Source organism: Triturus cristatus, chromosome 10 (genome assembly GCF_964204655.1).
Source record: "Triturus cristatus chromosome 10, aTriCri1.1, whole genome shotgun sequence".
NCBI classification, from domain to species: Eukaryota; Metazoa; Chordata; class Amphibia; order Caudata; family Salamandridae; genus Triturus; species Triturus cristatus.
The window spans coordinates 809,651,093-809,665,423 of NC_140593.1; the positions used below are offsets into that span (position 1 = coordinate 809,651,093).

The 14,331-nt window shown below is 41.7% G+C and overlaps 1 protein-coding gene across 1 annotated transcript in view; it reads left to right on the forward strand.

The window, feature by feature from the left end:
• Positions 1-14,331, forward strand: part of DNAAF8 (dynein axonemal assembly factor 8) — an 816,395-nt gene that overhangs the window by 136,901 nt on the left and 665,163 nt on the right. Inside the window, exon 9 of the mRNA XM_085628378.1 lies at positions 10,957-11,116. Coding sequence (XP_085484504.1) covers positions 10,957-11,116 — 160 coding nt within the window. The remainder of the gene's footprint in view (positions 1-10,956; positions 11,117-14,331) is intronic.

Consider the following 14,331-nt stretch of genomic DNA (forward strand, 5'->3'; position numbering starts at 1 on the left):
TCTTTTTAATTATATCTGCAATGCATCCCACCTTCTTCCCTGTTGTCCTATCAGTTAGCAGTATATAATACTGATTGGGAAGTGGTGAGAGTATGTCAGGGGAGGATTCCTGCGTGAGCCACGTCTCCGTTAGTAACAACATATCTGGGGACTGAAACTCCAGGAGGTGAAAGATTTCATCTTGGTGCTCCGCTAAGGAGCGAGTATTCAGGTACATCACCTGAATTTTGGCCTGACCTCCCTCTTCCGTTGAAGAGATAAGTCCTGTGGCAATATTGGTCGGTTGGATACTAAAATGGCTGCCACACTCGTGGTCCCTAATACTGGGGGATATCAATATACCTAATTCCATTAGTGACATTATAAGTGTGCTAGAGATGGTTTGAGTCATTTGATTAAAGGCCAGGAGATCTTTCCTGTCATAAGCGATTAAAGGGGCATAATAACTGGCCCCTGCCCCGTCCTGCTGCGGACGGGCGCAGACCGGCTTGCCTTTGCCCCCTACCCAGTCTACTTACAGCCGGGTTGCTGATTGGTTCCCCAATGGCCAATCAGCTGCCCGTAAGTCCTGCGTTGCGAGCTACCACTTTACCAGCAGAAAATCAGGTAAGCCTCGTTCAGTTTTCAAATACAATTCAAATTCACAAACAGTTGCACAAATGAAATGTTTCCCCCCCACCGCAAATGGCTATAAACAGTTCTGATTTCTAAAAACAGCAAACCGCATTACTGGCGCGGTCATGCCATGCTTCCCCTTAAGTAGACGTGGCAAGCCCCCTCCCCAGCCTACTTACAGCTGGGTTGCTGATTGGTTTCCAAATGGCCAATCAGCTGCCCTCAAGTCCTGCATAGCGAGCTACCGCCTCGCCAGCAGAAAATCAGGTAAGCCCAGATCAGTTTTCAAATACAACTCAAATTCACATGCAGTTGTGCAAATTAAATGTTTCCCCCAAACCGCGAATAGCTAAAAACAGTTCCGATTTCGAAAATAAGCAAACCGCATTGGAAGTGAGGTGCCAAACGCCATGTAAGGTGCCATGTGCACTGTTGAGATCAGTTCCTTTTTTCGCATATCCAATTTATGTGGATCTGGAGCTGTTTATATTGATCAAAGTTTTTTTTAAAAATCGATCTGTTTTTCAGTGATTTCCAAGTATTATGTCACATCACAAAATGTGTGCAATTTGCTTTCACATTGTTGGGTGAAATTGCAGAAGAGTTATTTAAAAATACATGTAATTACACAAATACAAATCTGTCATTTTGTGTAATGTTTCAGCTCAAAATGCACCCTCAGACTGCACCCTAATGTACTTAGCGAAGGGTAATCCAAGCATATGCAAGCTTTTCTTTAAAAAATTGCAAAGTAGATCACAAGCAAGATCATAACCAGGTCAAGATCGAGCTGGAGAAAGATGTTGAGATCGATCAGAAGACTTAACCATTCTCAGCCTCTTCATCAACCTGGATCTGTGCCTACAGCATTGTGATCTTGGATACGACTTCCCCTTCGATTTTTAGGAGAAACGAGCATCAGCTTAGGCACATTTTCCAGAAGATTTAGAGTCACGGTGTTCCTGTTTAAGACTCCACAGAGACAAGGATGTGGATCAATCACCAATATCTGCCTCCTGCATATCTTACAAGGTCGAAGTAATGAGCAGGTGGAGTCATGTCCATAGAAAAAATGCTACAAAATTTAATATATTTCTTCACATTGTATCTTACAAATAACATCCTAGAATGATGAACAGCTTTGATGATGCCAGCATAGTTACTTCAAAGTTTCCTTTAGTTTTTACTATTATATGATTCTCCAGTATTGAATCTTTCATAGTTTCACATGCTTGAATCTCCCCCGTCGTTGAGGTGGGAGTGCCACGGTAATTACAACATGTAGTAGAAAGCCAAGCATTACACAGTAAGCCCAAAGCAGTGACATTGTTAGCCAATTCACATAATTTTAGGAAGAACCAAAATTCAGCTAATCAGACCCACTCACAATGACAAGGCAATCCTACAAGGACAGATCCTAACCTAGACACCACTTTACTGAATGGGCAAAACAACAAGGCTGTAGATGCTGAATTCCTCCAATATGTAAAAGCATTTGACATTATCCTATTACAGGAAACGTGGCTGGAAAACCCCATGCAAATAGAAGGCTATACCTGCTTTCATTCTTCAGCAACAAGGAAAAGCAAATATGGTCGGTAAGCGGGTGGTTTAGCTTCTTACATCAAAATCACAAAAATTCACAGTGCCCTGGAACTGACTTCTCAATCCCCAGCTATAAATACCGTCAAGACCAAATTAAACCTCAAAGGGAAAAAAGAAGAGGTGCTGGTGATTAACACTTATATAAATCCGAAAAATAAAAAACAGGAGTCGAAATCTCTACTGGATTATCTGCATCAATTAATGTCCACGCAAACTGCCTCCAAATTCATCTTGTCGGGGGATTTTAACCAATATATCCTAGGCTCATCCACAAATAATGACATTCAAGCTCAGTCTTTCTATTGGAATATTCCAACTCAATCCGTCAATGGTCAGGGAAAAATCACTATACTGGGAAAGGAGCTGTTAGAAGAGATGGAGCATTTAGGGCTGAGAGTCTTAAATGGAAGATTTGTAGGCGACTCACCACCGGCCGCCTCATTTCACTCAGGTAACGCAACCTCTACAATAGACTACACATTAGTATCTCTTCCATTTTTTCATTACATACTAAACTTCAGCCTAGGAGACAAAGGGGATAGCGACCATCGACCCCAGGAAGTCTCCATTCTCGCTTCTCCAGACCTAACCCTGCCCAACCCAGTAGGATTCCAAGCTTGCCATACAACAAACCTTAAAAGAATTAAGTCCTCGGTTGCAAATACAAAGAAGGTACTCTCAGCAGCAAAATTTCAACTAAACAGTCTGAATTACCCCATAGGCAACCCAATAGCCCTATGGGAAACCTTCACGGCCGTTTTTGCGAATCTCTATTCAACCACAGTCCAGCACTATTCGCCTTACGGCCCAATGGGTATAGGAAAGATCTCTAGTGCTCAGAAATCTGCCGTGAAACATCATAAAAATGCAATAAATAGACTGCTAAGGCTAAAGAGGACGAATCCGGGGGACACTGCCCATCTCCAACAGCTTCGCAGACAAAAGGCCAACTACAAAAAACTTAAATGGGAGATTAAAAAATCCAAAGAAGATGATTTTTGGGCCAAACTTCACTATGACATCAAAGTAAACAACAGCGCACGTTTCTGGTCCACCCTGAATAAATTTCTAAACGCCAAACATGGAGGTATAACATCATATGTAACAGATAACTCCTGGGAACTCTTTTTAGTAACCCACTTTAACCAACAAGCGGAAGGAACAAATAGACGCCAGGACGCTCAGGAGGTCAACTTACAGCAAACAATAAAACCACATGAAGACGCATCACCACTCGAAATCAGTGCCGTAACGATCAGGGAATTAATTTCAAAAGGGAGGAAAGACGGAGCGCCAGGGCCAAACGGAATTCCACCAGCTCTCTTCAAACATGACCCGGAATACTGGTCAGAATCTCTTACCCCACTGTTCATCTCGGCCAGCTTGTCCGCGGGCCTTCCAGCCTCATGGAAGGGCTCTGTCATCTCACCAATATACAAAGCAGGCGACAGAACTCTTCCCAAAAACTATCGTCTGATCGCTCTATTGGATATTGAGGCGAAATATTTTGCAGGGCTCCTATTGATACAGCTGCGCGAATGGGCCACTAAGAACAACATAATTCCGCCCAGCCAAACAGGATTCTGCAGAGACACTGGAACCACTACAAACCTTTTAGCCATATCACTTCTCATAGATAAAGCAAAACAGACCAAACAAAGTCTCCACTTTTGCTTCGTGGACTTCAAAGCGGCCTTCGATAACGTCAATCGAGCAAATCTTTGGAGGAAACTTGCCCTTTGGGGGATTTCTGCACCCCTTTTAAATCTCTTGATCGAATTGTATTCCAACACATGGGTCCAAGTGAAGCTCGGGAACGGCACCCACCTATCGAGGCGCATAACAACAACAAAAGGCCTCAAGCAGGGGTGCGTTTTAGCACCAACTCTTTTTAACCTATATACAGCTGACTTGCCACCAGCTCTGGATGCCTGTAATGCACACGCCCCTCGTCTGGGGGGTCGAACCCTGCCCAGCATTTCCTATGCAGATGACGTGGTTTTGATCAGTCATACTAAAGTAGGCCTGCAACACCTCATCAACACACTGTACGAATATGCTGAGGACAATCTGCTTGAAGTTAATATCGAAAAAAACAAAACATTGACAATAACGGGGAAAAAAAGGTCCTTCACGTGGTTTCTTGAGACAAGGGCAATTGCGAACTGCTCTGAATATAAGTACCTTGGCGTCATTGTCGATAGGGGTGGCCATTTTTCAAATCACCTTGAGGCCACCAAAAGGAAAGGTATGTTGATTGCAACAACACTCAGACAACTTAAATTCAAACTATCTGGGCCTACTCTCCTGCCACTATTGCGTGTTGCCCAAGCCAAAATTCAGTCATCAATCACCTATGGTAGTGAAGCATTAAGAGGTATAGATGCAAAACTGTTGGACACTACTATTTCAAAAACTTACAGAGTCCTTCTAAATTTACCATCATATACCTCCCAGGCTCAAATCCGGCTAGAATTCGGATTAACCAAGCAACTGCTTGCAAGGCGTGGATCATACATGAAATGCTGGTATAAAATAAAGAACTCACCTGAAAATACACTGAATCATCAGCTTTGGGAAAACCTGTGTGGCAGCTCCACTGAACTTGCAAAAAAATACCTAGAGGAGTCACTAGTAACTACAGGCCTAAAAGATCTATGGGAAACCTCTCTTCCGAATGCACAATTCAAACGTGTCGTAAATAAGAACATAAAGCGACTCTCCTTTATAGAGGATAAAGCTACCTTTGCCCACAGATGCCATGCATGGATGATACTGAGCACTTACAAATCGCCTGGGTTACAGGCCTATTTTGGACTGGGATATTGTAGGAAATCAAAAGAAGCTTTTCTAAAACATAGGTTTGGAATCCTACCATCCATACCCCATTTACAACCCTGGCTCAGAAAGAAGTGCGGCTCCATATGTAGGCTGTGTGGCTCAGGGAAAGAAGACAGGGAACATCTGATATGCTCCTGCAAAAAGTTAAAAGAGGAAAGAGTAGTCCTCCTGAAAACCACCTTCAATCAACTTAACATACGCACACGGAGACAAGCAGTCATCGCATGCTTTGACCCAAGACTGTTACATCTGAATGGACTGCTGCTAAATGATGGTGTTTCCGAGAGATAAGGAATTACGAAAACTCGTTAAATTTTTATTCTAAAACTTTATTTTATTGTTCTCAAATCTAGAAATTGTTGAAACGTGCATTTATTATGAATTTTTGTAGTGGTTTTAATTAATCAGAAACAATAAAGTTTTTACTTACTTACTTACTAGCTAATCAGAGAACCGTTCTTGAATTGTTTTTCCCCTCAAAGGTCACCACTCCTCTTATTTCTAACCGCATGTTGTGTGAAGGGAGTTTCCTGAGCTCTGCTCAGTTCTTTGAGAAGCTGTTACTTTGACCTTTTTCTGAACTTTCACTTCCAGATTACATTGGATCTGTGATTTCTCCGAAAATTTTGCAACATGTCGGAAGGGTCCAAAAAAGGGGTAATTTAGGCCTTGCAAGACCTGTGGAAAAATCAGGCTTTTCTCAGTGGACTGTCATAAAGAATTTCTATATTGCCTTCATCCTAGTTACAAGGTTAAAGACTGTAAGTACTGCAGAACGTTTTCTGCAAAACCCTAAAGAGAAGGGAGGTAAGGCTGCTTCTGTGGCTACAGAAGAAGAAATTAGCAGAAACTCTGAGCTCTGGAGAGGATTAGCCAGGAATGTCAACTCCAAGCAAGAAAAGGAGAGAAACGTATGAATCAGAATCCTGTGAACAGCCATCTAGGATGCTGGTCAAAGGTAAAGAAAAAAGAGAACTTCAGGAGTCCTGAACACAGATCTTGCCATCTATCATCTCCTGGGTCATCTACAACAAAGAAAACTAGGTCAGAACCTTCTACTCCATTTGATGTTGCATAAAAAAAATCGGCCCCAGAATCTGTTTGTAGACCTCAAGCATTGACCATAAAACTGTCAACAAGACAATCAACATCGGTATCGTCATCCTTTACACCGACAGCGCTTGCTACCACTTGATAGGTGGCTTTGTCGTCTTCAAGATTGGTATCTACGACTTCCTTGTCGACGAGCCTGCCTACGTCCATACAAGTGTCAAAAACATTGAGGACCACTTTGCCTGCAAGAAAGTCGACATCTGCTTCTCTATCGACTCCGTCCAGGACCGCTTTGTCAACTAAACCGACTCTGTTGACCGCCGTTTTGCCACCGGCACCATCGACCGGCTTCATCAAGGACTCCGATGAAGGCTGTGCAGGCACAGGCTATATAGCTTTCCCCATGGCCAGCACCGTCGACGAGTATAACTGAAACTCTGAAACCATACCAGACTTTTCCAAGTATGGTTTTACCTTTGGTGCCTGTCTGTCTTCTTGAGTTAGGGTGCACAGATGATGATGATGGACCTTTTGAGGCCTCGAGTAATCTATTGTAACTGCATGTGTAATGTCAGGAGACAGATACAGAAGAGAAGGAAGAGCATGCAGGAATAACTTACTTGCCTGAAGTATAATCATTTCAAAATAGCTCAGGATCTTTTGAGGAGTTTCAAGAGCACTATCTGTGTGAAGATACCATTAAAGAGCAGTCCTATCAAGAACCAATGATGCAGGTTCCTAGAGCTCTGTAATCTTTGCTAGATGCTTAATGACTACTGCAAAAGGTCTCTGGAAGGCAAAAATCCAAATCAGTAACACCAGCATGCAACAAAACCATCTGCTGGTATTTCTCCCCATTCTCCTCGTCTGCTAAGGCAAGAGAGGAACCCAGCTATACAGCAACATCATGTGTCTCAGCCACGACAGCTGGACCCCTTTACTATTCATGACATTTATGTTAAACAAGAAAATTACGATGATGAGCCTGAGGAGGGTGAAATACCTAATATCAGTCTACTGTCACCGGAACTGAATGGGACGATTATACAGCACCTATGTCAGACCCTCCAACGCCTCAGGCTACCAATTCTCTGCCTGGTGACATTTTGAGTTTTCACGTGCTGGGAAAGGGCAGCCAAACAATTTGATTTACCTGTGCTAGTACAACCAACGGATTTCTTTCTGTTTGATTTCTAAGAAACAGCTAGGATGTAAATAGAGTCAATACCCATAATAGTTTATATATGGGCATAAGTGCTTAAGGTTATGAAAAACATTGCAATAGTCACTGCAGTAATTCCTAGAATTGACAGAAAATGCAAAGCCCCCGACAACTCTCCAGCTTGTCTGATAGGACATCTTAAGCTGGATTCTGTGGTAATGCAGGTGGCACAAAGAAGATCAAAAAATCGTACCACACCATATTCTACGCCTCCGGATAAGGAGGGTAGCAGGTTATATAATATTGGTAACCATTTCTTGGTTATAACTGTAATGACAATAAGAGCCTGCAACACCCTTGAAGATTGGGCAGGTATGACTGGAAAATGTGGTCAGACTTAGTACAATTTATTGACCTTTTACCAGAAGACAAGAAAAAAGAGGCAATAGATATCCTTTAAGTACGAGAAAGGATATCGTCAGAGGTTATAGATACAGTAATGAATGTAGCATTGACTCGTTTCAGGTAGCTGGCTGGAGGAGCAGGTGCCAGGGATGACTAAAGGTAACGTGCATCAGGCCAGTGGATAAGTCTATTGTACTAGATATACCATACAATGGAGAAGAACTTTTTGGCAAGCATGTAAACGATGCACTCCAATCGATCAAGACTGCTACAGAGACAGCAAGGTCCATAGGAGTGCTTTAACAGAGTTAGTTCCAATCGTTTCATTGCACCTGGGGCAGAGGAAAGTTACTTTTCAGGGAAGGTTACCAAGCCAACAGACATTAACCCTATGGGCAATTTCAGAAAGTAAATTGGTGACAGCTTGCACATCAATACATACCTCCGTCACTGGTGGCTTACAATAGGCATACCCCCCGAAGAAATTCTACTGATGCAGGAAGGGGGCGTGAGTCTTCCAGCAGATAGTGACAGTCTTAGGACCCAGGTCGGCCTTTTACGACCAGCTGCTTTTAATGTAAGCAACACTCTTTCCACCTGTTACGAGCACTAGAGAAACATCTCTTCCGACCGTTGTGTGCTAGACATTATCCAACAGGATCACACACTGGAATTTACGCAGAAACCTCAGCGATAACCACCCTGCAAGAGTCACATCAATACAATTGTCTGTTAAAGGAAGAAATAAAGTTGCTTATATTCAAGGGAGCAATAGAGGAAGTCCACAAGAACACAGGTTTTTACTCCAACATTTTTCTTCATGAACGGAATGTGGAGGCAGGTGTTGGATCTGAGACAGCTCAACTAATACCTTGAAAAGCAAACATTCAGAATGGTTATGTTTCAAGATATACTCCAACTTCTGCAGCAAGCAGATGTTATGTCATCATTAGATCAACTTGATGCCTACTTTCACATTCCTATCCATGTCACACACCGCAGGTACCGCAGATTCGAGCTGGATGATGTCATTACCAATTCAAAGTCCTCCCTTTTGGCTTAAAGTCAACCCCAAGAATATTTACTAAATGCATGGTTCTGGTAGTGTGATTTCTGAGAAGAAAGGCGCACCCGATTTTCCCTTATTTGGATGACTGGCTGATAAAGGCTCCAGCTTGCCAGAATACAATTGTTTCATCAGAAGCCTGGCTCCAAATTTTCACAAAATTAGGCCTTGAACTAAACGGAGAGAAATCCTGCCTTGTCCCAAGCACTCACATTTTTTTCATAGGAGCAATTCTGGATGTGAAAGTGCGCAAGGCCTTTCCCACAAGGGGAAGAATTACGAAGATGCTGTCGATGGCTTCTCTGCTTTCAAGAAAAATGTCAATTTCAGTCAGGAAATGCAAATCATTTCTGGAGATGATGTTGTCTTGCATTCCTTTAATTCCCAACTGGTGCCTGTTCATCAGACACCTACAGGAACGAATTGACAAGCAATGGAAGCAGGTTAACTGGATCCTATGAGCACGTCATCACCGTAACGCCAGAAATGAAAAAACACCTGTGAAATGGTGAATGGAGAAAAAGAAAATTTCTAGGGGCTGAACATTCCTCTAAACGACACCACACTTGATAATGACAATAGATGCATCCATGAAGGGATGGGGCTCATCTTCAAGACCTTAAAGGCTCCTGAATACAATGAATTTCACTAACTGAAGATACCTCAACAGTGCCGAATTATCATTGCAAAGGCAAGGGCGGACTCTGTGAACAAATCGTACAGAGCGAACTGCCTAAGATTTTGCAATTGGTGTTCCTCTAGCAATCGCCATCCTCTTCAACCTCAGCCCAGATACTACCATGTTTTCTCAATTTGGGACATTCTGGCCTCTTGCATAGCTCAATTAAAGTTCACCTTGCAGCACTTTCAAGGTTTAGACGTTCCTGGAATCAGAGGTCCTTATGGTCTGACATGCTGATAAAGCGATTTTTGCAAGGACTGTTTAGAGCTTACCCTCTAATCAAGAACCCTACAATTACATTTTCAAAAATGGGGCAGATTCAAGGATGTAATCTATGAAAGATAACAATACTGGAGAACCACAGTGTACAGGTAAGTAACTTGTTTTTTTACTGCCCATGAAGGTGATCAATAACACCAGTTATTCACCTTACATAGACTTATAAGACTGTAATTTAGGCAAAAGTAGCAAGAGTTATTAAATAGTTGAAAGATAAATAATGCTATCAGCACCTAAGTGCACTAGTGTTGTCACTTCACTTTCTATTCTAATGGCTTTATCCCTCATCCAGAGCTCTGCCGAATGAACAAAGAGGGAGCTGAGGGCATTAGAAGGATATTTTACCTTTCATTGAATAGAATGTGCTATGAATTATGTAATTCCTCTCATTTTAAACTTTTACATAAGGATTATCTTTTAATTTAGTTGCTGGCATGGAAATGACCATGGCGACAGGCTTTAGCCCTATGGTAGAACTCGATGGGGTGTTTGTAAGCCACAATACACCATTTGGTCTAGGATGGGATGAAAGCCAAATTCAGATAAATAAAGAATGAAGAACAATGAAGTGGTTGTAGATGACCTATCAACATTATTACACATGATCCCAAGAAAAAGCACAGAAACAACGCTGGAAATTTTCAGTGCGTGTCTGCACTTTCTTTGTCAGTATCTTCAGGTTATGAACCATTTATATGTCATCCTTGATTGATGTTTTTCTTTTGTAAGTGTCTTCATTGTTTCTGACGAGGTTTTTCTTGCTACAAAGTGTATCTACTTTTTGTCTCTGACTGTCTGTTATTATCTGTATTCCTGTTTGGGATTGAGAAGCTCCCTTCTGCTGGTTGCCTTTTTGTATAACAGAAGGTATCAATTGTGAAGCTGTGAAGTTTTTATAAAGGTTCTACATACCACTGAGACAGCTTTCGATTTCATATCACGAATGGGTGAAATCGGATGGAGAGGAAGAGAGGTCAATTAATACTGCCCAAATAGGTTTATCTTCAGGTTTCTTCTGAATCTCCTGTGATCATGAAAACCCTGCAGTCCTTATTGTGGAGTATTCCAGCCAGAGCATTATGGCCAGAGTCTAAGGAATGTTGGCTTTTCCAGTTTTTTAGAAGCTGAGTGCACATGCACAGCATTTGCTCTCTGAAGCATTTGAAAACAGAGCTTGGAAAATCAGTGTATATCAATCTCCCAAATTTAAAAAGGTAAATGTCCCTACTGTTGCATTCTTTTCTGCAGGGTTGAAGAGAAGCAGGTGGAGAGAATCAAGAAGGAGGATGAGCTGAAGGAGAAGCGTAGACGGCAAAGGCTACAGCAACAGCTGGAGACCCTGAAACCTCGGCACTCCATCACTGGAAAACAACCCATGGCTGAGAAAACTCCAGTGCTTTTTCATATGGTTAGTAGAATAGACTACCATCTTCACTGTATCTCCAGCAGGGAACACTCCCCAAGCAGTATAAGGAACTGAGCACATTTACAGAATTGAGTGAGGCCCACCATTATGTTGGTGTACATAGATTTCACCTCCTTTTTTAAGTTTTCAGAGGGTGAAGGACTTGTCGCTTATGTTATTGTAGACAAGACATCATCTGCTCTTCTGTTTGCTTCTTTAATCATGAGAGAACAAGTAAGTATAGTAAATATTGAAGAGGGCTACTAAGGGACACAACTGCCTTTGTGAAGGCTGATTTTTTGGGCTCTTTCTGAATCCAAGGTGCAGAGTGTAGATACCATTCAGCCTCTGTGAATGATATCTACCCCCTGCCCAACAATAAATCCTCCCCGTCTTTGTTCCTCCACCTTTCACATTGCTATGTTCTCCTTTCATTTATTACTCATGTTTTGCCCTCACAGTGAATGTCAGGTTATCAATACTCTCACAGAATAACTCCAAGGGCCTGTCAATGCTGGCAGTGAATATAAATTACTGTTGAGGACAAAAAAGAGGACTTTTGTGGTTTTATGAGGAGGTCGTACAACATACATCAAAACAGAAACAAACAAACCAGACAAATAAGTAATGATCTGTTAAGCTCTGAGTGTAAAAAGCCTTCCAAAATGGCGAATCCAAACTGCAAGTGAAACAAGCGCCTCCACCTTTGCTGATAGATTATCCCTAAGGAACGGACTATTTGTAGTTTTCCTGAACAGAACAGAATCTCTAGTTTCAGCCGCCTTTTCCAAACTAACCCAGGCCCGTTCTTGTAGTTTTATTTCTCCTCAAACCCACCCCTTGCTCATAAATAAGCCTTAACATTTTGACCTCCTACCTATCTCTGGGGATTAGCTACAGTGCTTTCTTAAGATTCTGATTGCCCTGTGACAATGGTGATTGAACCAGCCTGAATTCTTTTTATTGGGACCCTTGTTTGCAGCTCTTAATTTAATAGCAATAGCAGATGTTCTTTTTCCAAAGGCTACCAAAGTCTTCTATACAGATGGTAAGTTCTTCAAAATTATACTTTACAATTGTTTCCAGAAAGCCAGATTCATGTATCCCTGCCATCTTAAGTCTTACACCATTGTTACATGCTGTTTCAATATGTGCTGCTAATTGAGACCCTTCCCTTTGTTTTGTTTTAATATTGAGGGTAAGTGCTAGCGGAAGGTGGTCGCTAAAAGTGGTGGGTTCTACCCCGAACGATTTAAACATTCCCATTCCATTTTCTGAAAGTAATATATGATCAATGATCGACCATCGACCATTTCCTTGGAAGTTGGGTAATGGAGATTTTTCACTGTCGATACACTGCTTGAGCAATTCTAAATTATATTTAAATAACCCTTCATTTATAGTCTCCTCATATGTGTCATTTGGGAAATGTAACTGTACACTCCCCAAACTATCCATGTAAACACATGCCGCTGTAGATGTATGCTGGCATTTGCTGATATTAAAATCCTCCAACCAGATGTATACACAATCTGCCTCATATCAACATACAAACTTTTCCAGGTCATTATTAATAGCCGCTACCACCTTGTTTTTAGTATTATTAAAAACATTGTTATAAAAATGTATCAATACACTATTTAATTTCAAATTGGTTTGTAAGGATATAAGCTGGAAATAGGGAGGTTTGGTATATGTTTTCATTAAAGTTATTGATGTTATGGTTGATATTAGCACCTCTAGTCCTCCATTTGCTCGCCCACTGGTTGAAAGGGCTGCAGGGGTTATCAATGAGACAAAACCTTCAATATTGAAACATGCAATTTGCCAAGTTTCCTGCAGGCATATCAACTGTGCGGTGTTTATGGAACCCAACCATTTTTTGTTCTCTATTTTGTTTTTGATTCCGACAACGATCCATGTTCTAATAACTAATGCATTGCTGGAATCGCTAATATTAAATTTCTTCCCCCTTTCCTGTTGTTGGTCTTTCTTGTCCCCCAGCCCCCTTTGTTCCTCCTCAGTCCCGGTGACCTCCTCTTGTCAATTCTTTTCACTAAGACTGGAAAGTTGGGCTAATCTATTGAAGTTCGTCATGGCTGTATCCAGTCTGGGCTTACATGAGTGGTACAAAGACGGAACCCCCCGGTGTTGTAGGTCATTTTCCGGGGGGCTATAAAAGAAACCCAGTGGTACAGCTGTAATCTTCCCATTGAGTCTATTTAAAAACTGTTGTCTTCGATAAAGATCTAAAAAGAGGGACTTTACCACGGATGGGTGCCGGAAATGAACTATGATATAATCACCATACCCTGGTTTTCACGAGTACCCAACCCAGTTCACTCTTCTCACCATTATTATTCCATTGTACAAAAAGTTAATGTCGCAAATGTGATCTGACATCCAATAGACAGCTTTTTTTCTCAAATCATTTCCGTTCTCTATAGAGTCTAATTTGAGGACATCCTTCAGAATAATCACGTAGGGGGTAGCATCAAGCAATAGGTGTAGTGTGTCTGAGGCATTCATCAAGATTCCTGTATTGCCTTCACCCTGATGTTGTGCAGTAGCCACCTCCCAATGTATTGGTGGAATATTAGGGTTCCCCTCACAAGTGTCACTTATTGTATGTGCTCTATTTCTACAACAGCGTTTGCTATGGTAGCCTTGGGTTCCATTTGCAATTTAACTCCATTCTGAATAGTGCCAGGTACATTTTGACAACATTCTGAAGTGCTATAACTCTCTCCTTTACTTCTCTTATTTCTGGTAGGAGCTTCCTTTCTATATTATCCAGCTTGGCATGAACACTCTTTAGCATCAATTCTAAATTCTTTGAAGTGGACAGTTCCTGCTCTTTATCAGGTCCCTTTGGTTTGCTGCCTTTTCGACTAGCACTGGTACCTGGAGCCCTAGTGATCTTCTATGGAATAAAGCTCATAGTTCCTGCCGGCTGTCTACTTTTTTGATCTGGTGCTGATTTCAATTCTCGATTTGATAAGATTTCAGTTATTTCCAATGGCGTATTTGAGACACAAGGTGCTTGTTCAGTGTTAATTGGATTTATGTCTGTTTGGGCTGTACCAGAAAAATGTAGAGACTCAATGATAGATGGAATTATCTCTCCAGTAGCTTCTACTATTGCACTACACTAAGCCACATTGGTTGCATGTTTGGTCACCGCCATTCTTGCTTCCGCAAGAATTTCATTGTTTATT